General features: G+C 40.9%; 1 protein-coding gene across 3 annotated transcripts; it reads left to right on the plus strand.

Moving 5' to 3' along the window:
* The first annotated feature begins 9 nt into the window (after positions 1-9).
* Positions 10-15,196, plus strand: Bhmt2 (betaine--homocysteine S-methyltransferase 2). Of its 3 annotated transcripts, none has more exons than XM_010619088.3 (8): positions 11-144; positions 4,983-5,115; positions 6,686-6,777; positions 7,640-7,831; positions 10,029-10,176; positions 10,406-10,588; positions 10,820-11,048; positions 14,609-15,196. In XM_010619088.3, the coding sequence occupies exons 1-8, from the start codon at positions 94-96 to the stop codon at positions 14,688-14,690; spliced, it is 1,110 nt and encodes a 369-aa protein (XP_010617390.1). In that variant the 5' UTR covers positions 11-93; the 3' UTR covers positions 14,691-15,196. The 3 variants fall into 3 exon arrangements, with proteins under 3 accessions (XP_010617392.1, XP_010617390.1, XP_010617391.1); XM_010619089.3 differs by lacking the exon at positions 14,609-15,196 and adding an exon at positions 12,844-13,209; XM_010619090.3 differs by lacking the exon at positions 10,820-11,048 and having other exon boundaries at positions 10-144.
* Positions 15,197-22,931: the final 7,735 nt, after the last annotated feature.

The raw sequence follows: 22,931 nt of genomic DNA on the forward strand, positions 1-22,931 counted from the left end.
AAGTGCCCGGGGTGGCGGGGTGACCGAGGTGGCCGGGACTGCAGGGTGGATCCTCCCCCAGGCGGGGCGGGATTTGCGCCCAGCGCTCCGGAGATGCCTGCAGAGCCCGAGATGGCACCTACTGGAGGTCCCCGGCCCAAGAGGGTAAGTCCCTTCCTCCCTCTCTTCCTGCCTCCCTTCCTCCTGGCCACTGGGCTCGGAGCAGCTGGAGTTCAAGTCCTGCCTAGGTCCCGAGCCTAGCCCTGAGGCCTGGATGTGTGCTCTAAGCCTCAGTTTCCACATAGCCGGTTGATTCGTCTTTCCGGGTGCTTCCTCGGCATGGCCCTGGACAGAGTACACCAAGCACCTGCACAATTATCCCCGCCTTACAGGTGAGGAAACTGAGTCTCAGAGAGCCAGGCTACAGTCCGTGGATGCCGGCCTCGTGCACAGCAGAGGTGGACCCTGAAGTCTGGGTTGGGGCGCAGGCACCCACAGCCCCAGCTCCGGAACTTGGTGCAGGCGGCAGCCAGGCCTGCTTGGTGGGGTGGGCATGCAGGTCCCTCTGTCTTCTGACCACCAGGGTCCGGGCTGTTGGTCCCTACTCAAGTCTGATTGCCGGCACCAGCTTTATTTCTCCAACAGTGGGTGTGTGGGGCGGAGAGAAGACTAAACCGAACCATCTCGGGCCTAACTTGTGGGGGCGGCAGCTTCAGGACTCCTCAGAGCCACCACCAGAGCCCTGTAATTCGGATGGGCCCGTTTGTTTATTAATATTAAAATGTTGAGAGAAGCCATCCCTTCACACTGAACTTGGTAATAGGAATTTAATATTTTTAAACATTTTACAACGTTTACAATATTTTATATGTTTTACTGTATATTCAATAATCTAATAATGTGCAATAAAGTCTTCAAATTTTTAGTTTTTATTCCTTAATAAGTATAATTAACTATGGAATATATTTACCACCTCCAGCAAATTCCTTTATATAATGACTAATTCAAAAGTAATGTGTGCTCTGTAAGTTTGTTTAAAATTGCAGTTTTTAAGAAAAATGTAGAGAAGCAACAAAAAGCCAAGCAACTTCCTAACTAGCATATACTAAGTTGAGTAGTTGTTTTTTTTCCAAGAATCAGAAGTCCAAGGGTTACATTTATTACTTTAATCTGCACTTAACTGAAGAAATGTATTACCATCCATGACAGCTTTGTAATAGGCTCTTATTTTCCTTTTCATTTTTTTTGACTCTTCAGAAATTTAAATACTTAAGTTTGTACATGATCCTGTGTTCTGCTATCCTTTTTGCTGTAAAATGTAAATATTTTAAGAAGTATTTTGATTCTAAAGATGATAAAAGAATTTCTCATCTGAAAAAAAAAAGATGCCCTACAATAGGGGACGCTAAAGAAATTAAGGTCTGTCACTTGATAAATTAGGCAGCTGATCAAACAAGTATGAGAACAAGCCAAGTGCTTCAGTCCTGTCCTCAGGAAGGAGACCCATGTCAGAGGGATGAAAAATGTGAAAGTGGTGGTGTACACACAGCAAGGGAGGCTGTCACAGAGGCACACGACACAAGGTGTGAAATGTGGATTTCAAAAACATGTCTGGGGCTATATTCTTCTGATTATAAAAGTGAAGGAAATGAAGTTAATAAAACGAAAAAGAAGCAAAGGACATTGCACAGATTTCTCTCAATTTCCTCTGATGCTGTATTCATTTTTATAGTTCTTTTTTTATTTTATTGAGGTTATTGGTACATTTTAAGTATACAGTACACTTACATTCATCATTGGGATCTTTTACCCTTACATGACATGTCTTGGTTCTCATTTTTTTCCCCATACCCCTGCCCTCTCTTCACCCCCTCCACCCTCCCCTATTTACAAAGATTTTGTTTCAATTTTTTCTTGTCCCTTATTTCCTTTTTTAAAAGATTTTTTTTCAACACCCTGTCCTTGGGCAGGTCCTTGGGAATCTCTGCTCTTGCATCACCACTATGCCTTGCTAAGAGGCACCTGGGGTTAAGGTGTTATTGGGGAGGAAATAATCACCCTCTCTCTTTATCTGACAGGTACATTTTAAGAATTCATTTAATTACCACAGAGAACTCCACAAACAGTTCTTTAATCCAAAAGCACAGTCCTGTAGCTATTCCAGGCAGTTGTCAGGGTATTTTAGACAGATTGACTCTTCAGGCCACCTCCTGCTACAAGGGGAACTTGTCCTCCTTTAAACATGAATAGATTGCCCTGAAGCCAGATCTCAAATCCAGAGCTCTTAAGTGTTGCTATCTAAAGAAAAAGGAGGCATAAATGCACTATCCAACCCACAACAGGCTCACCCCACATGAAGAAAAGGATGGAAACGAATCTCAGTGCTCTGCAAAACAATTTACAGTGTTCTTTATGTCACATGCTTCTGTCTTTAGCTTGTATTGGTGTACTAATTTACTGAGGTGGTAAGTATAGCAGGAAGGAGCAGTGAAAAGGTGCTTTGAATACAAATCCTAATGATTTAATCATTTATTATCAGCTGCAGTAAAATGGCATGGGGGGCGTTGAGACAGGGTCTCACTATGTAGTTGAGACTGACCTGGAACTCCCTATGTAGCCCAGGCTGGTCTTGAACTCACAGCGATCCTCCTGCCTCAGTCTCCCGAGTGCTGGGATTACAGGCGTGTGCTACCACACCCGGCATAAAATGGCAATTTTAAAGTGTTTGACAAACATGGACATCCATGTGGTAAATGAAATGTCTCACATTTATTCAGTGTCATGAAGTCATAATATGTACATCAATTTTCTTAAAACCCTAGCTAATTTTCTGTTTAGGTGTGACTTCTTTTTTTTTTTCTTCAGGACCAAAATTTTAGCATATGTGACTTATCTGACATTATCAAAACAGCCTTGTCTCTCTGCTAAGCTGTTGGTATAAGGGTCTTTTCTTGTGAGGTGCCTGAAGTTATGGTAGGGATAGAGACAAATAAGGTGTGTCCCCTTTCCCCTGTCTTTCCTACAGTGAAAGTGAGGAAGCAGGCAAGTAATCAGATGCTACAGGACAGGTAGATTCGGGGCCAGAATGGGTTGGAGACCATTCCAATAATCCAGTGGTGGGTGAATATGAGAAATTCATGAGAGACATTTGTGCAACCCTGTGACAGATTGGACATGGGAGATGGCAGGCTAACCTATAATCCAGAAGAATGTTTGTCCCTCTGGAATTGTTTGTGGACAATATTAATTTTGATTCTTAGTTAACACAAATGAGAGGTTTATGTTTCCCATCCAGCTGGAGGTCCAGAGAGGGGCCACCTGAAGCAACTCAGGAAAGTTTTTGAGAAGTTAGACTCCTGTTAGCTCCACCAGCCCTATGTGATGGGAAAACAACTCCTGACCTGGGAGGTGTCAGATATGCTGAACTTGTGTTCTCTCAACAGCACCAAGCAATGGAATTGTGAACCAAAGGAGAAAGTTAGTTAGAAGAGTTTTATTAGAAATAAGGAGAAGATGGGCTGGGGATTTAGTTCAGTGGTGCTACACCTGCCTTGCAAGCGTAAGGTCCTGAGTTTTATCCCTGATACCAGAAAGAAAAAAGAAAAGAAATACGGAGAAGAATAGCTCTTGGATTTGCAGGAGAGGTCCTGAGTTGGTGGCCACTGAGGCCTTTGTCAGTGGTAATTTGTGTAATAAAGTCACAACACAGATACAAAGTGGGTCAAAGCACAATTGACCTATAGGAGTCCAAGGATAGTTGCTTAGCTAATGTTGACCCAGTAGGAAATCTAGTTATGTAGGCAAGCATCATTCACATTAGCTTATCTATAACTTCTAACCTAGAAAGGACAAAGGAGCTCCTGGACAGGGAGAGGAGGATGGATCCGGATGTGCTAGTCACCCACCTATACTCTCTGTGCCCACCTATACTTTTTGGATGGGGGTACTAATCACACACAGTGTGATCTCAAGCTACTCTTTATCTCTAGGGGTGCTTGCATGTGACTTTCTCCAGGGCCCATCCCTCTCTGTTTATTAATATCCAGCTAATTTAACTGTCTATAATATTAGCATGTGGCTTCCAGTGGCCACAAGATTCCTGCTATATCCGCAAGCATTATACTGACTTCATTACTGAACAGTTTCTCTGATGTGAAAAACTGAAAGTGTAAGTAAGATCCAAATTGTATAACTGATCATGTGAAATAGAAAGAAAAGGGCTAACAGTGTAGGGGAGTGGGAAGGGTAGGGGAAAGGAAATAAGGAAAAGAAAAAATATGAGAAAAAGAAAAAATGAAGACAAAGTCTTTGTAAATAGGGGAGGGGGGAAGGAGTGAAGGGAGGGCAGGGACAAGGGGAAAAAAATGAGAACCAAGACCTGTCATGTAAAGGTACAAGAACCCAATGATGAATGTAACTGTACTGTATACCTAAAATGTACCAATACACTCAAAGAAAAAAAATAAATTTTAAAAAAGAAAGGAACAAAAAGAAAGAAGGAAAGGAGTAGGCACTGTCTCAGGAGAGCAGTACTTCTGCACAGATCCTCCGCCATCTTCCCCCTATGTCTCCTTGGCCAGTGGTGTGTCACAAAGGCCACTCCCAGCAGCAGGGAGCCTGGGAAATGCTTTTAAAGTGAGTATATCATCTTCCCACACAAACACACTAGCCAAAGAAGAGGGAGAAGACGTATTAGTTAGACAAATAGCAGTGTCCTCATAAACATATTGAAAAACCGAAATAATTTCCAGGACATCGGAACTTTCACTATAATTTGACCCAGAGTAAATGAAAAACAAACAGGCCCTTTGGGTGATTGCACAAATAGGTGCCTGGATTGACCAAGTAGGATAAAATGCTCACTCTCTGAAACACTTAGACACAGCTTTAGCAGAACTGTGTTTCCAAGAAAACAATGCCACATTTCATACAATTAGAAAATGAGTTTTTTAAAAAAATAAGGTATGAGGAGAGCTTGAGTGATTTTTCTTTCTCTTTTTCAGGGTATTTTGGAGCGTCTGGACCAAGGGGAGGTAGTGATTGGGGACGGCAGCTTTCTCATCACTCTGGAGAAGAGAGGCTATGTGAAGGCAGGGCTCTGGACTCCGGAAGCCGTAGTAGAACATCCAGATGCAGGTCAGTGGCCTCATCATCCTAGAGTGTTTGTCTGACACTATGCTTAAATCTAGATGGGAGAAAATTAAGAAGAAACAGTGAGCCCTTCTAAGGGAAGTTTATGTGCAAAATTGCCAAGATGTGGAGACAGGATGTGAGCTAGAACATATAAAATAAATTATCTGGGCCTGGGATTTAGCTCAGTGGTTCCACCACCTGCCTCACAAGTGCGAGGTCCCAAGTTCCATCCCCAGTACAAAAGAAAGAAGAGGAGAAAAGAAATTCTCTTCCCCTCCACACATATGCATTGCATCTTCTTATATAAGCAGTGCTAAAATATACATTTTAATACTTAAAGAGACTCAAGAGTTTCTTTCAAATAGTAAAAAGTGTCATTGCTCCTATTCATCTTGCCAACTGATGTGCATACTTGTAACAGCCTTTGTAGTAAGAATGATTAATGGCAGCCATCAACCTGAGAGCACTGACAGCCAGGTTCTGGGTTGAGAAGGCAAAGGAATAATTAGTTTCACATCATGCTTCTGGCTGGGAGCAGGGGGAGCATTGATGGAAGAAACTGACAAGATTGATTGGTAACATCAAATTGGAACCTTAACTCTATTCTTTTTGTGCATTTGTGCTCTTAAAGTGGGAAAATAAAGCCAAGAATATGGAGAAACCACATACAAGCTAACAATGTACCCTTGAATGGCACTGATTTGATGCATACATGTGTGTACCAGGCAAACCGAGGTCCTGTCTTAATTCTCCACTGACCAGCTGCATGACCTTACCCAAGTTCCTGGACCTTGCCAAGGACTCACTGTTCCGTGTGTCATGTGGCACAGGATGTGGCCACCTGTGAGGACCAAGGAGTGAGCTCACAGGCTGCCCAGGGTACCTGAAGTACAGCTGCCATTCACACTATTTCTCCAGACAGCCAGAGTTCTGCAAGTGGCAGGACCAAGGCCCAACTCTGGTACTTTGCAGGAAGTTTTCAAAAAGAAAGAGATGACTTTTGAGAGGCCCAAGATTATGTTTAGATGGCTTTTTTCCCCCCTGCCTGGTACTAGAGTTTGAACTTTACACTGAGCAACAACCCCAGCCCTCCACCCCCTTTAAAATTACTACAACGTCCAAGGCTAGAACTTGCCATTCTCCTGCCTCAGCCTCCCTCCATGCTTGCTTGCTGTGGATGGGCCTGCTGTGGGTGCCATACTCATGCTCTCCATGAGCTCCTCCTCTTTCCGCTGAGGACTACCAACACCCTTCACCGATCGGGTGTGCAGTAAACTTCTGCAGAGCAAGAGATCAGGGAGCAACGGGCCAACCAGGCCTTAATCTCTGCACAGTGACACAAGACCTTGGGCCTCAGGCAAATGGTGGGGCTCCTCCAGACAGCATATTCTGTCCTTGAATTCTTTGGACTTCACCTGTGACTATTTGTCAGTACTGGGATTGCAACTGGGTCTGATTAAAAGTGATGGGATGAGGGAGCTGCTGTGGCTGCTCAGAGTGATAGCGCCTGGCATTTTTATTTTATTATTATTATTTTTTAATTTCTATTTTCAAAACCCCAACCTTTTTGTAGTTCGTCAGCTTCACATGGAATTCTTGAGGGCGGGGTCAAATGTCATGCAGACGTTCACCTTTTCTGCCAGTGAGGACAGCATGGACAGCAAGGTGAGCTGTACCTGGGCTGGGAGGAGAGGGCAGCCCGGGACACACCTGATGTGCTACTGCACTATCATATAAAATCCACGCACAGTGTGGCTAACTCATAACACAACATAAAGGAGCTTTGCCTACTCTTCAGGTAGAGGAGAGGACGGGACCAGGCACAACCAGCCATCAGAAGGGCAGGGCTGTCCTGGGCTGCTTTCGGAGAAAGAACACTTTGTAGATGCTCCTTTTGCCTTTTCATTTCACACCATCTCTTTCTGCCTTGCCTGTCTGAAGACAGACAGGACACAGCTCTGGCCTAGGAATGAGAAAATTTAGGTTTGATACCCAACTCTGCTACCTGTTGTCTGGGTGACTGCATAGGACAGTTCCATGCATTATGCAGTGAACTCTCGCTGCAGATCGCACATGACAGCAGCCCTGTGTTCATAGACCCATGGAGAAGAATGGATGAGGTAAACCATGCGGAAGTACCTAAAATATCCTGCAAAGTGCAGAGTGTTAATTGTTGAAAATGTTAATGTTCATTTGTTTGTTTAATGAACAAACATCTAATGGGTACCAGTAAATGTTATATTTATAGTTACCATCTGTGGTCCATTCTCTATGCTCAGTACAAGGCATAGACCCTGTTCCAAAGAGGGCTATGCTCAAGCATGGAGGCAAACAGTTATTCAGACCTGGCATGGTAAGTACACTATAATGGAAATATAATGCCACACCTATATTGTAGGTTTTATCCAATTAATCTGGCCTTCTTATATTGCAGTTTACATGAGTAACTTTGCCCCCTTTGTTATCTATTATATTTCAAGTTAAGAATGTCAGGCTTACTGTCTCAACTTGTGCTTTCTCAAATCAGTGGGAAGAGGTAAATTCTGCTGCTTGTGACCTTGCCAAAGAAGTGGCTGGCAAAGGTGATGCTTTGGTAGCAGGGGGAATCTGCCAGTCATCGATGTACAAATACCACAAGGATGAAGCTAGAATTAAAAAACTTTTCCGACTACAGCTGGAGGTTTTTGCCAGGAAAAACGTGGACTTCCTGATTGCAGAGGTAAATGCCGAAGACCCCTGTAGTCAGGTTCCAGTCCCTACCTGCCCAGTGTGTGATGCAGGCCTGAGAAAAAAAATACACTAAGAGGCAGAACTAGGAGAGAAAGTGGGGTGCCAGGACGACCAATCCCGGTGCAACTGACAAAGACCCTGGAATTGACTTTTATTGACAATCAAATGGGGTAAAGGTGATGTGTGGTTTTTGTGGAAATTAATGTAAACGAGGCTCCTAAATACAAGACAAAACATTCTCAAATTAGGAACAGAATAGACAAAATATATGATTATAATTAGAACGCTGTCCTTCTAGTCTGGAGGTTTTAGTCCTGGGAATGGAATTTGGATGCGAGTTACTCTGAACTCTGCACATAGGCTTCAGCCAGACTCACTTCTACAAACAAGCCACTTGTAGGCCTAACTCTTTACAGCCTTCTTTGGCCATAGTCAATATTACCATCCTCTGCAGGTAAGCCCAATATTGGAGGAACAGGATACAGCCTATTTTGACGAGTCTGACTGCACAGCCTTCAACTTTTATTAGATTATTGGCTGGACTCATGTGCTTGTATCCTGCTCATGTGCATGGTCAGAGGCACACGTCGGTGTATCGCAGGCCAGCCAACACTCTCCTACTTGTAGCCTGGGTTCTCTGTCAGGCCAAAGGACAGACTCAGGAAGGCCTGACGTAGCCTTGATTCTCTAAGGTCTGGGTGGTTGTAGTGGCTGACTCCAGGGCCCTAACAAGAGGAAGTGGACAGGAGCTCAAGCAGCATCTTCCCCTGAGGGTGAGGCCACTCTAGAAGGTGCTGGAGAGATGGGCTGGACCCAGTGAGGAAGGTGTGGGCAGTACTTGACTGCTTTAAAACTCCTTGAATTTGGTACTCAACATATTTTGATATGAAAATTTTGTTCCAGATTCACCTTGTAAGCTCAAACTTGTGGGTGTCGATTGCCTTGTGTCTCACCACCTTTCCTGCCAAAATGGCTTGTTTGGTACTTGGTCGCTTTCAGTACTTTTGTTGCACCTCCCAGAACTAAGTAATGGTGAGCACCAAGGTACCACTGTATTTGGCTGTTCTGGCTCATCCAGGTCCCACCAGTAAGACTAGATGCTGGGTAGTATCCTTCTCTTCCTCAGTTCATACCTCTGCTTTTCCTCTAGCTGGAACACGTGACTGATATTTGAGGAAAGGATTGGTAAATATTGATCATTGATTGCCCAGGAAGGCTTAGAATATTCTCTTCCCTCTACCTCCAAAGCCAAAGCTCTCACTCCTCATTTGCCAACGCAGCCACTGCTGCCTGGCTCAACCCCTTGCTCCCATCTTCACCCTGAACCAGAAGAGAGTGGCCTGGCTGGTATTTCCCCTCTTATCCCCACTCACTCCAGGGCAGACCCAGCCTCATCAGCCTCCCCAAGGCCCAGGGCCACTGGCCCAGCTGACCCACTGGAGGTGTGGTTCACAGAGACCACCCAGTCTGCTACTCCCCATTTTCTCCAGATTGGGGGACACAGCTTCGCTGATTGAGGAACCTCTTTTGTGATTCTCCCTGTCATTCCTCACCCACTGCTTCTGCCAAATTTGTTTCTAAATTAAGAAGGAAGAAACAGATTGCTGCCAGCTTTTCTCCACTTTCCTCGAAGTCAACTTCTGGACTGGGATACTACAGAAAGTTCCTCAGAACACTCTGTAGCCCATATGAGCTCATTAGGCCACTGCTGGCGAGGCCCACTCCACTGTGCACTCAGTCTTCTCCTTCTCACCTTACGGAGCACTTAGGAATAGCTAGCTAGAAGCGAATGTATGTGAAAGTGCTTTCAAACATAACGCGTGACCACCTACTCATTGGTTTTTCTGATTACCATAGTTACATAAAACAGGAACCCAAGGTTTATAAACTACATTTTCAGTCCTTCAAAATTATGATTTCAAATACACAAATATTTTAAAAATCTATGTGATTTTTACTAATAGTCATCATTTCACTAAATGATGATCCCCGAATGAAAATCTGTATATATTTGCAGAAGGAATTAAAGTTTTACTCAGGAAGTATCTTTTCATCAGAGTGCTAGAAACACATTCCTTAGCAGGTTTCATCACCTGTACAGAGTCGTTTTTATGATTGCTTTGCAACATGTGTGCTCTACCATTCTACTTTATACTGGGACCGGTAGAAAAAATAACATCTCTCAGTATTTTGAGCATGTGGAAGAAGCTGTGTGGGCTGTGGAAGTCTTAAAAGAACTGGGCAAGCCGGTGGCAGTGACCATGTGCATCGGCCCTGAGGGAGACATGCATGGGGTGACACCTGGAGGGTGTGCTGTGCAGCTGGCGAAGGCAGGTAGGTAACTTGCATGCCATAGGGGCCTCTCAGTGACTGTTTATTAACCGTAGTGATGTTTGCTTAATACTGTGAGATCAGTAAGAAAATAGAAAGTTAAAGAATTAACTGGAATCAGTTGCTTTATCTATAAATCTTGGGGTAGCTAATGTCTCACATAGCTTCTAACTTTTACAAAGAGAATAAACAGAGAGACGATGAAATGTAAAAGGTCTGTCTTCCTGCGCAGGGGCTGACATCATTGGTGTGAACTGCAGATTTGGGCCCAGAACCAGTTTGCAGACGCTGTGCTTCATGAAGCAGGGCCTGGGGGCTGTCGGGCTGAGCCCCCACCTGATGGTGCAGCCCCTGGGCTTCCACACGCCTGACTGTGGCAAAGGGGGCTTCGTGGACCTCCCGGAATATCCCTTTGGTGAGCTCCAGCACAGACAGAGGGCTCTGTGCTTCTCATTGTGACAAAATGCAAATGGCTATAATAAATTATGGTAGTTTTATAACACAACACTGCATAAGACAAAAGCATTTAGTGTTAACCAAACATGAGTTATCTGGATGCATAACTAAAGTTGATAGTTCTTTAATTGGAAAGAATGCATTTAAAGATGGGGACAGTAATAGAAATGCCGTAACTATTATATCACAGGACTGGAGCCCAGAGTCGCAACCAGATGGGATATTCAGAAATACGCCAGAGAGGCCTACAACCTGGGGGTCCGATACATTGGTGGGTGCTGTGGGTTTGAGCCCTACCACATCAGGGCGATTGCGGAGGAGCTGGCCCCAGAAAGGGGATTTTTGCCACCCGCTTCTGAAAAGCACGGGAGCTGGGGAAGTGCTCTCAATATGCATACCAAACCCTGGATTAGAGCAAGGTAGGAATTTTTAAACCAACATTTTTATTACTTTTATTTAAATCTCATTACCATGTGTATGGTAATGAAAATTCATAAAGTATGGAAGTGGATAAAATGAAAATATGTCACCCCCTCCTGACACCAATCCCTTTCCCATTTTATTTTCATTTTATTTAGTTTCTTTAGGCTGCTACCACAAAATGCCACAAACTGGGTGCCTTATAAAAAACAGAAATTTATTTCTCACACTTCTGAAGGCTAGAAGTCCAAGACAAGGTGCTGGGGGATGCGGTATTTGGGCCATTTTCTCATAATAGTGACTTCTTGCTGGGTTCTCTTACAGTGGAAGGAGCAAGGCAAGCTCTCCGGAGTCCCTTCCATGAAGGGAATTAATTCTGTTCATAAGGGCTCTACCTTGTGATTTAATGACCTCCCAAAGACTCCACCTCCTCATATAACCACATTGGTTTCAAAATATGAACTGGGGTCAGGGTGGGGGACACACAGACATTCAGATTGCAACACAAATGTAGCCTATTGGAAGCCTTGTACCTCTACACCTTGTCTTCAATTTTAAGTATTAATTGCTGATAATCCTTTATAAAAGCCAAGGAATTTAAAATCACATGCTCTTCCCTCTCTCCTCTTTTTCTCCTTTTCCCAAATGTAATTCGTTAAATGTTTATTTCTTCTCTTTGTTATCTTTTTAAGTTAAAACATATATATTTAGGTCTTCCAAACTTCATTTATAGCTCAATTCTAAAAACATAAAGCTCAAGGAATAACATTTGCAATGTTATTATAATTTTCCTACTAAATAGCAGCACTCACGAAATAGAAGTCTGAAGTGAAATTTAGGTTTGTCTCCCTCTCTCCCTTTAAATCTGCTCCATGGATGAGTTTCTTCTCTTGTACCTGTCTGAAAACACTGGCTTTCCGGGGACTTCCCCAAGTATTCTGAGGCAACAGAAAGCCCTATAATCATTTCACTCAGCAGACACAGCCTCGATTCCATGTAAAATCAGAGCTCAGAATGGGTTTTCAAACTTTGCCCTTCTTTTGTTCTGCAGAAGCGCACACCCCCACCCAGCCCCGCCCCAGGCAGGAAGCCAGAAAGGGCCAGGCAGATCTCCAGGACAGGGGATACAGAGCCTTCCAGGGAAAACGTGGGCCTATTTTCTCTTACCACATGCCTTGTTCTGTGAATGCTACTTCCTCTCCAGACTCTGGCATTTCCAGAAGGCCACTCCAAATATGCCTTATTTTGGGGTTCAGGTGTCCTTCCTGCTGATTCTCTTGGGCCACATTTTATTTATTCTTTTATTTTACTAGAGAGGGATTGAACCCAGGGCCTTCACACTGAGCTATGTCCCCCAGTCCTTTTTTAATTATTATTTTGAGACAGAGTCTCGCTAAGTTACCCGGGCTGAGCTTGAACATGATTGCAGTCCTACCTCCACCTCCCAGGGTGCTGGGTCAAGCTGTGCCCTGCCACACCCAGCGGCAGGCCTGATTTTGGCGAGGTCCAGACTGGTCTCTCCCCCTTGGCAGGCATCTGTCCTTCCTTCAAGTTTACTGAGAGTGTGGTCTGATCCCAATCGGACAGCATCCTCTTTGGTAGTAAGCAAAGTAGGAGGGCCACTGTTCTCTTGCCTACATGTTAGGTCCGTCTCTGGTTCTCAGATACCTATCTTGAAACTTGTCAATTTTACAGCTCCCTTTGACACCTATTATCTAACATAGCTTGGTACTTCCTATAGCACTTCCTGTCTAATACCTGTTTCTTGAGTGATTTTCTAAATATCCACTGCAGAACAAAGGAGTGTGCCTAAAACAACGGAAGAAGAAAAATAATCCTGTTTTACAAAACTTACACCACGTTCAGGAAGATGTTCCAAGCATTCAGGTCAAATGAATTCTCTTCTCTTATACTTCATCTGATGTACGAATCTGTGCTGTATTTCAATTTGCTGCATACTGGGACTGACTTGGGACTTGTAAAACATTTGGTTTCCTAGGAATTTCTAATTAACTGCCTTTTTCATTGTTGAAAGAAAAATTATAGGCCTTCACCTTTCCAAAGCTCTTCCATTTCCTAAATTATACTTTTTGTTATAGTCGATCATTTTATCATCAAAGAAGTGGTTCTTGAAGCCCCCTGAATTACTGTTTTATCATGGCTCACTGTGTATCTGATGCATATTCTCTCTATCTATATCTTTCTATATCTCTATCTATCTATCTATCTATCTATAAATATATATATAAAATCTGTCAATACAGTGCCATCTCTTGTCCATTTTCAAGAGATCAGATACAAACTCTGCTATCTCCTATTTGCTGCTATTTTAACTTTTTTATTCATTTCAATGAGACGTGAAACCATCTTCATTTTTGAACTGGAATGACTCTCCTAACATAAATTGGTTTAGTTTTTAAAAGTAGGCAAGAAATCACTCAGCCAAACCTTTCTTCTGGAAGATATGAAATGTTTTTTCTTTAAATCATACATTTTTTTTTTGTACTGGGGATCAAACTCAGGACCTTGGGCTTGCGGGGCAGGCGGTGAAACCACTGAGCTAAATCCCTGGCCCTTTAAATCATATTTTTAAATGTAAACAAAATTAGAAGATGAGGAAAGCATACTTTGACAATGAGTAAAATAGCTGAATCAAGTGAAAATTGGCTTATTCCAATTATCATCTCCCAGGAATCTTTCAAATTAAAACATTATTCTGGGCATGGTAGTTCACACCTGTAATCCCAGCACTCTGAGGCATGAGGATCAAAAATTCAAGTCCAGCCTGGGCAATTTAGTTACTTTGCAAGTTTCTTAAAATAAAATATAAAAGGGAGGGGCCAGAAGATGTAGTTCAGTGTGAAGGCCTTTGGTCAACCCCTAGAACTGCAAAGAAGAAAAACAAGCAAAAACACATTCTCTGTAGAATAAAACATGACATCCTGAACTCCCAATCCTTCCACTGTTTGCAGAAATTTATGATTTCATAGAAACCGTATAAACTGCAGTTTTCTGACATTTTATCATCCAAAGATATCGATCTCTTCATTGTTTCATAAGTCTATAAAAACATCACACTCCTTTCAAAAAAACAAAAAATAAAAACAAAAAACAAATGCTAACAGAGGAATTTGTATGTTGAAGAATTATACTTTGTCCCATTACATTAAAAACTTAATTTACTTCTCATTGTGTTAAAATACTGACTATATTTAGGACTCTGCTAGAAATTTCAGAATGAATGTATTTCCTAAAAATATGTAACACTAAAATCACTGTCTTTTGGAAAGGGGATGTGAAATCGAATGATTGTTAAGATACAAATGTGAGTGAGGCATTAGTGAATATGTCAGTAGTATCTGCAGGTTTTCCACTTAGCCTTGTCACCCACCAAATACAGATGTGCGAGAATATACACATACATTTACACATGCAACACACACATACATATAGACCTCAAACTGTATGTGTATGCACATGGATATATGTATATTTACATTTATGACTCAACTCGTATGTAGGGATCTTTTAGTTAATTACTGATATTTTTTAAACACAGGGCTAGAAGGGAATATTGGGAGAATCTGCTGCCAGCTTCAGGCAGACCTTTCTGTCCTTCACTATCAAAGCCAGATGTCTAAGGAGCAGCAAAAGAAAATACTGAAATAACAGAACTTCACGGTGCCAAAGCCCTGTGTGGAACTGGTCTCACCATCTTCAGCCTGCCCATCATCCTAGCCCTGAGTGGCCAGGGGATGCACCCTTGGCTCCTGTTCGGCTTGTGTCCAGTAGACAGCAGCACAGGACATAGCAGGAGAGGCAGAGGACTGAGCCCCTTGTCCCCGAGTACTCATGGTCACCAGTACTTTGCTGTGTTCTTCTGAAGATCATCAAGAACAGCCAGGCTTGACATTTTAAAATAACCAGAAGCCCCAGAGGGCTGGGAATTTATCTCAGTGGTGCTGCCGCCTGCGTCATAAGCACAAGAACCGGAGTTTGGTCCCATACCAAAAATAAAATAAAATAAAATAAGAAGCCCAGAAAGCAAGCATGGCAATAACTCAAGTGCCTGAGCTAGGTGCTTGGGAAGAGAGGCAACACTCAAAGGAAAGCAGCCACTGCCTTCTTCACTGATTTGTGTAAGGGCTTCAAGGCAGCCCTGAAAGAAAGGGTATAAAAAACTTTTTGAACAACCACAGCATTATTGACATCAGGGTATAACCTTCCAGAGTGAGTACTTTCACAGATGATTTTTACTTTAAGGTACTGTTAGTTCCTTATCTTTAAATTGTGTCTTGATAATCACAAATAACTAGATTTTAAATCATCTAAGTACAAGGACCCTGTCCTGTGCTTCTTCTGTTTCTCCTTATTTGGCATTATGTTAGACATAATCACAGACACTCAGTGAAACACATATGTTGATTATGTAAAATAAATAAAAATAGATAAAGTTTTAGAAGATCTTTTGAAAAAGTCAAGAGTTCAAATCCATTTGGTCTGATATTTTCTTGCCTTGGGTTTGTGTTAATTACCATGAACCCATTTCTCTTTTGTTAACAACAATGGGTCAGCTTGTGATAATAAAATTTAAAATAATTTACCTTTTGTAGTGCTTGAATATTTAAACTTTGTGGATGTTCCTAGGAATAATCCTAATAAGGATTTGTTACTTATTGTCACAGGCCTTGTCCCGTGGGTGAGACGGTGAGATACCGTGGACAGGGGGAGGTCTAGTGAGGCTCACCAGCTCTCCCAGGTCACACTGTGGCTACGTGTGGGATAGGGCCTTGAGTCCACATGGTCTGGTTCAGGAATCTGTGTTCTCGATCATTACGCTTCTCCACCTTTGTTATGCAGACAGCTGTTGATTTTATCAGAGTCGATCCAAATATTTTTGTTGCAGAGTTTAAAGTTTGTATTTTATTTTTAAGTGACATACAATAATTATACAAAGTTGTATAATTATACAACTGTTCTTAGACAACTGTATACATTATACACTGTATAACAGGGTAATTAGCATTTCCATCTCCTTATACACTTATTGTTTTGTGCTTGGAAGCTTCAAATTTGTCTTTTCTAGCTATGCATAAGCTGCATAATAAATTAGCTGGACGTGATGGCACAAACCTGAAATCCTAGCAACACAGGAGGCTGAGGTAGGAGGATTGCCACAAGTTCAAGGCCAGCCTGGGCTACATAGCAAGACCCTGTCTCAAAAAAGCAAATGAGAGAGAGAGAGAGAGAGAGAGAGAGAGAGAGAGAGAGAATATAAATTGTTGAGTTTAACATTTTTATCAGCTTTTCTTACTATGAATCAATCATTCTTATGTGCTTGTTTTTGTGATACTGACAGCTAGAATTCATTTAAATTTTAATGGTTTACCCATGATATACAACCACATTTGATGGAAATTAAAGAGTGAATCAAAGTCTTTGCAGAGAGAGAGGGAGGGTGGGGTTGAAGGTAGGGCAGGGGAGTGGGAAAAAATAAGAACCAAGATTGATTATGTAAAAGTACAAGTTTCCAACAATGTCATTACACTGTATATATTAAATGTACCAATACAATTAAATTTTTAAAAAGAAGTTGAAAATTAAAAAAAACAAACAAACAAACAAACAGTAAGCTGGGCATGGTGGCAAACGCCTGTAATCCCAGCACTCCGGAGGCTCAGGCAGGAGGATCGCTGTGAGTTCGAGACCAGCCTGGGCTACATAGTGAGTTCCAGGTCAGTCTCAACTACATAGTGAGAACCTGTCTCAAAAAACCAAAAAAAAAAAAAAAAATTAAAGAAAGAGTGAATCATTTGCCATCATTTCAAGGCCTTCAGGATCCTTGCAAATGACTGAGCCAAACCACTGATGAGGAGCCAGCATATCTTTGCCAGCAGCTCCAACCAGGACCACCCAGTCTCTCTTTGGCCCTTCTCAAGATCTCTTACTTCTTTTAAAAATAATTCTCATTATTGCATAGTTATCCCATAGGTTAACCAGAAATCTATTCTGCAGAGTCTATGAAAGTTCTGAGAGGCATCTAGTTGCTTACAAGAAGACTGGACTTACGGGTCATCAGTATTTGCTAGAAGAAGAATACAGGACTAGAAAGATTGGATGGTTACAATAGAGAACTTTGGGCTTCATGACCTATTATAAGTGATTTTTCAAATGTTCACATGACGATGTATAATGAAAAAACTTTGTATCTACGGTTCCAGTATTGATGTAGTAGGAATTGTTGCTGATTTAAAGGAGACAGGATATAGAGTAAAGACATAGTCTATTAGGGTACGGAGTTGGGTATGGGTGGCTTAGGAGAATCCTGACTTCATAGAACACTGTGTTCTTCATAAAGGCCTTTATCCCAGGTTTAAGGACTAGGGAGGGGAAATTTATAAGATCTCTTCTGTTCAATCACATGTTTGAATTTCTTCACTGGCCCAAGGAGACAAAATGAAATTCATTTGTTTTTGGAACCACAATTTCAGAGTCAAAGTCAAAGTTTTGAAAAGCCAACAAGTTGATGATTCATTTTCTACCAAGTGTTGCAGAGTTTTAGAAGGCAGTTGGATTGTGTACCATAGAGAAAATTGTTCTGGTAACCAGTATGTGTTGGAGGAAGGCCACTATCCTGTCCCTCTGTGATGGAATGCCTGACTGGAGCAAAGTTCAAGTCTCTTCACTTTCTTTATAGATGTTGAATTTTATGAGCTACTAATCTTTTTCTTTTCTTTGTTGGTGGGAGTGCAGACTGGTGCAACCACTATGGAAATCAATATGGAGATACCTCAAAGAACTAGGTTTAGAGATTCCATTTGACCCAGCCATCCCTCTGCTGGGTATCTTTCCAAAAGAATTAAAAGAATCATATCACAGTGATATGTGTGCACTTATGTTTATAGTGGCACAGTTTGTAATAGCGAAAACTTGGAAACAGCCCATTTGCCCATCAGTTGGAGACTGGATAAAGAAGATGTGGTTTTTCTATAAAATGGAATACTACTCAGCCATAAAGAATGATAAATTAGATTCATTCATAGGAAAATAGATACATATTGAGGATATACTCCTCAGGGAAATAAATGAGTCACACATGTATAAATACTGAATAGTTTCTCTGGTGTGAAAAACTATAATGGTACATAAGATCCTAATGATATAAATGACCGTGTGAAATAGAAAGAAAAGGGATAAATGTGTAGGGGAAATGGGAAGGGTAGGGGAAACGGAAAAAGGGAAAAGAAAAAAATGGGAAAATGAAAAAATGGAAATAAAGTATTTGTAACTAGGGAAGGGAGGAGAGGGTGAAGGGAGGGCAGGGGTAAGGGGAAAAAATGAGAACCAAGAAACTGTCATGTAAAGGCACAAGATCCCAATGATGAATGTAACTGTACTGTATACCTAAGATGTACCAATAAACTCAATGAGAAGACAAAAAATTGAATTTAATGCAGGAATAATCTCCAGTCTTTGGGATCCAACACACAAATACTCTCTGCTCTGGTTATGGATGGCATCTGGGTTACTTGTGAATGTGGCGACAGAGCAAAGAGGTGACACGAGCTGGGGTCTGTCCTCTGTTCTGAGTCCTCTCTTCTGGTCTGCAGCAGCACAAACGGAGACATGCATCCAGTTTCATACCATACTGGCTAGAAGTGATGAAACAGATACAAACAAATGATGGATGGCAGGTGTTAAGGAAGTGCTTTTAAATCCAGATCCATTGGCCTATAAAAAAGAAAATCAGAGGGAGGGAGAAAGGTGGAGAGAGGAAAGTGGATTTTTTAAAAAATTAAGACATGGTGTGAATATGTATCAACTCCCCTTGCTGAATGTAATCATTATTTACTATAAACATGTACTGATAAAGACTTCTAAAAATGAAATTAAAAAATGAAAATCAGTTGAGGCTTAACAAAGAGCATTGCATTTAGACTTCTAGAAAGAGGAAAGGAATTAGCCAGCCTTTCAGATTGACAGTTATAACCTATGTGAAAACATAATTAAAGCATATTCTTCAGAATGTGATGGTCACAGGAGTGACATGGGTTGAAAAATGTGAATGAGCTCAATAATAAGGAAAAAATGAACTTGAAAAGAAATGCAGACCATGAGTAACAAGACAAGATGAAGCATATCATAAAGACTGGCCTCAGTGGTGATGATACCCATGAAGCTCACTTGATGAGGTACTGTGCAACCATGGAAAACTGTAGCAAGGAGAAGATTTAGCAACCTAACTGCAGTGCTGCTTTGCTTGAATGACTCATAGTTGGGACACTGTTGATTGGTAGGACAAAAGTCACTCAAGGTTGTTAAACATGCAGGAGCAATATGTGCAGGGGCCTCCAATATGATGTTGATGAGAGTAAAGTTGATAAAACTTTTAAGATATAAACAGATAGACCATAAAGTTTTTTGTTCTGCTTTAGTGTTGATACTAGAGATTGAACCCAGGACCCTGCATATAGAAAACATACACTCAGCCGGGCATGGTGGCGCACGCCTGTAATCCCAGCACTTGGGAGGCTGAGGCAGGAGGATCACGGCGAGTTCAGTATCAGCCTGGTCTACATAGTGAATTCCAGGTCAGTCTGAACTACATAGTGAGACCCTGTCTCAAAACAAAACAAAACAGAAAACACACACTCTACCACTCAGCTAAGCCCCAGCCCCAAAATAAAACTGAAAGACTCCATAATTTATATGATTGGATTAAACATCAAATATAATAAAAACATACTAGGGAGTCCCTTGCTGCTTTTGCTACCATGTAGGTGTCATGAACTGTTTCTCCTCTGCCACACTTATCTGCCATATGCCTTTGTTCCTTGGAGCCAGCAGATTATGGACTGAAACTTCTACAAAATAATTAGCCCGGTTCAGTAAAATTTTGCATGAAAATTCACTTTTACAACTGGAGGAGGAGGTTGAAAGTGACTCATCAGGTGACTCGGCTACCAATGATGACTTGGATCATGTAAGCCAAAGAAGTTAGCAACATATGACAGATAGGAAAGTATAGGAAGAAGACCTTGATTAAGGTGAGGAAGAAAACAGTAATGTAAATAAATATTTGACTAGTCAAAATGCTACAAAATGGTCATGTATACCTGAACAATCCAGTGCTATAACTAGGTCAAAAAATGCTATAGGTTCTTACCAGAAGTGAGACCTGTTGGACAGAATGCCAACACTGCAATTCAATGTTGGAAATCGTAGCAGACAATATGCTGCAAGATGTTTTGAAATACACTAATAGTGAATTACAAAAGAGTCTATATGTATCAGTAGCAATACTCAAAAATATATTTATCATGATACCTCACTATCTGAACTAAAAGCAGTTACTAATAAGTAATTGTCAGATTCTAAAGGATTTATGCAGAAGTGACAGATGTGACATTGAGATTTTTAAAACAATAATGACACTCAAGGACCAGGGATTTGTCTCAGTAGTTTCGCTGCCTGCCTCGCAAGCTAAAGGTCTGGAGTTCAATCCCTGGTACCAAAATAATAATAATAATAATGATAATGACACTCAACAGGTTTGGTTTCCTTCAGAATTGCCTACATTTTGATGACAAAGAGACCCACCACTAAAGCAAAAAATCAGAGCTGCTATTCACTTATTTGTTGAAAGCTTTGTTTTGAACTGTCAAGCAATTTATACACCCTCTGAATACTTGACAATCAACTAATTAACTTGCATCTTTTCATGGTTGTTGACACTTTAGGAAAACTATGCCAAGTAAACCTTCCAAATATGGAATAAAAATATATGTCCTGGTAGATGTGAAGACATTTTACATCTTGAATTTAGAAATTTATCCTGGACTTCAGCCACCAGGTCTTTCTTCATGCAGTAATAAACTATATGACTTTGGTAACAGATTTGTTGGAACTATTTCAAAGAGTAATGAAAATGTCACATTTTACAGTTGATTCACTGGTTACCCATTGATGTTACATTTGCTAAAAGAACAGCAGTTGAGCAGTGCAGGAACTATTTTCAAAAACAAAGATGAGATTCCTGAAAAATTGTTGCAAGTTTATAACAGACGTATAGTACAATCTTTGGATTTCAGAAAGACATGACAGTGACCTACTAGATGGTGAAGAAAAACAAAGTAGAATTGATACTGTCAACATTATACCACAATGATAAGACAGGCCTGGTTGGGTGGGGCATGCCTGAAATCCCAGCCCTTGGGAGGCTGAGGCAGAGGATCCTGTGAATTCAAGTTCAGCCTGTGTGTTCAAGGCTAGCCTGGACTACATAGTGAGAAACCCTCTTTCCAAACAAACAAACATTGAGAGTGAATCCTTAACAGAAATGAAGCAAGAAATGAAGCCAGAAATGGTCACATTTTACAACAAAACTAAAGGTGGAGTAGATATTGTTGATGAGTTTTGCAGTGATTATGTCATTCAAGACACAAAACATTGGCCAATGGTTGTTTTTTACTCAATCCTAAACATGTCAGGCATCCATAATTTTATATTTTACAAGGAAAATAACAAACACAAAATACCACAGAGAAATTCTCTTAGAGGGTTGGGACTAGAATTGATAAATGATCAATTACCACAGAGGAAAAACCATATGTATCTGCCCAAAGAACTTGTCAAAAGAATTCTGGAGCAGACCAGTGAACAGACAGGTGAAATATCACAAGAACCTCCTAAGCAAACAGGAAGGCCAGTGAGATGTCAAGTACGTCCTACCAAAGAAGACAGGAAGACAAAACACATGTGCTATCAGTGTAAGAGATATTTGTGTGTATGAAACATGCTGTGCTCAAGTGTGAAAACTGCCGTAGATGTGATAATTGAAGCAAAGATTATTTCTGCGGTAGAGTTTTGTTTCTATTTTCATTGTAGTTCACATAGGAATTTATGGCTGCTGTTATTTTTTAGATCTTGTAAGCACATAAACAGTTGATGTTGAAAATGTTGATGTATATTCTACACACTCATTACACATTAAAATTTAATATTAAAAAATACACTAGGGAAAAGTATTTCAACTTCAATTTGTAATCATGCCCCAAAATAAAGCCTAGAAAGTACCTATACTATCACCTCTCTTATTTCTCTTGTTCTGATCATACTAAACAACATATTTATATAATTTAAAATATTGGAAAAGATAAAATTATTATTTGGTGCAGATAAAATATCTATACAGTAAGAAATCTTGAGAAGATCATCTGAAAGGTTATTATAGGCAAGAGCATTCAGTAATATGATGATCAAAGATTTATATACAAAAATCATTGCTTCAAAAAAACAAAAAACAAAACAAGACAAAAGGGCTGGGGATTTAGCTCAGTGGTTCTGCTGCCTGCCTTGCAAGCACAAGGTCCCAAGTTCGATCCCTGGTACTAAAATAAAACAAAACAAAGAAAAACAAAACTCATTGCTTTTCTATATTCACTTGACAACTGAAAGTATAATGGGAAAAGATCTATTTCAGATTTTTTGCAAACTTATTAAATATCTAGGAATAAAATTAACCAGAATGTATAAGACTTATTGAAGGAAGTTTGAGGATGTTACTATAGGATGTAGAATAAGATGAGTAAATATATGCACATGCTCATAGAAAGACATAATATTTTAAGATTTGATTGCTTTAAACTGATTAATAAAATATAATATATCTTTAAGGAAAAGAACCATTAGGATTGACAAACAAACTCTCAAATTCACAAGAGGGGAATCCCTGTAGGGATATAGAAAAGTTAGAAAAAGGGGGACACTAAGAAATGTACGGCCCTGCCAGATAATCACTGTATGTAACAGAGTAATTAAAACCACTAGTTACTATAATTTAAAATATCAATGGAACAGAGTAATATAAATACAGTGTGCAT

The sequence above is a fragment of the Fukomys damarensis genome, unplaced genomic scaffold, assembly GCF_012274545.1.
Source record: "Fukomys damarensis isolate Sample0158 unplaced genomic scaffold, DMR_v1.0_HiC HiC_scaffold_1, whole genome shotgun sequence".
Classification (NCBI taxonomy): Eukaryota; Metazoa; Chordata; class Mammalia; order Rodentia; family Bathyergidae; genus Fukomys; species Fukomys damarensis.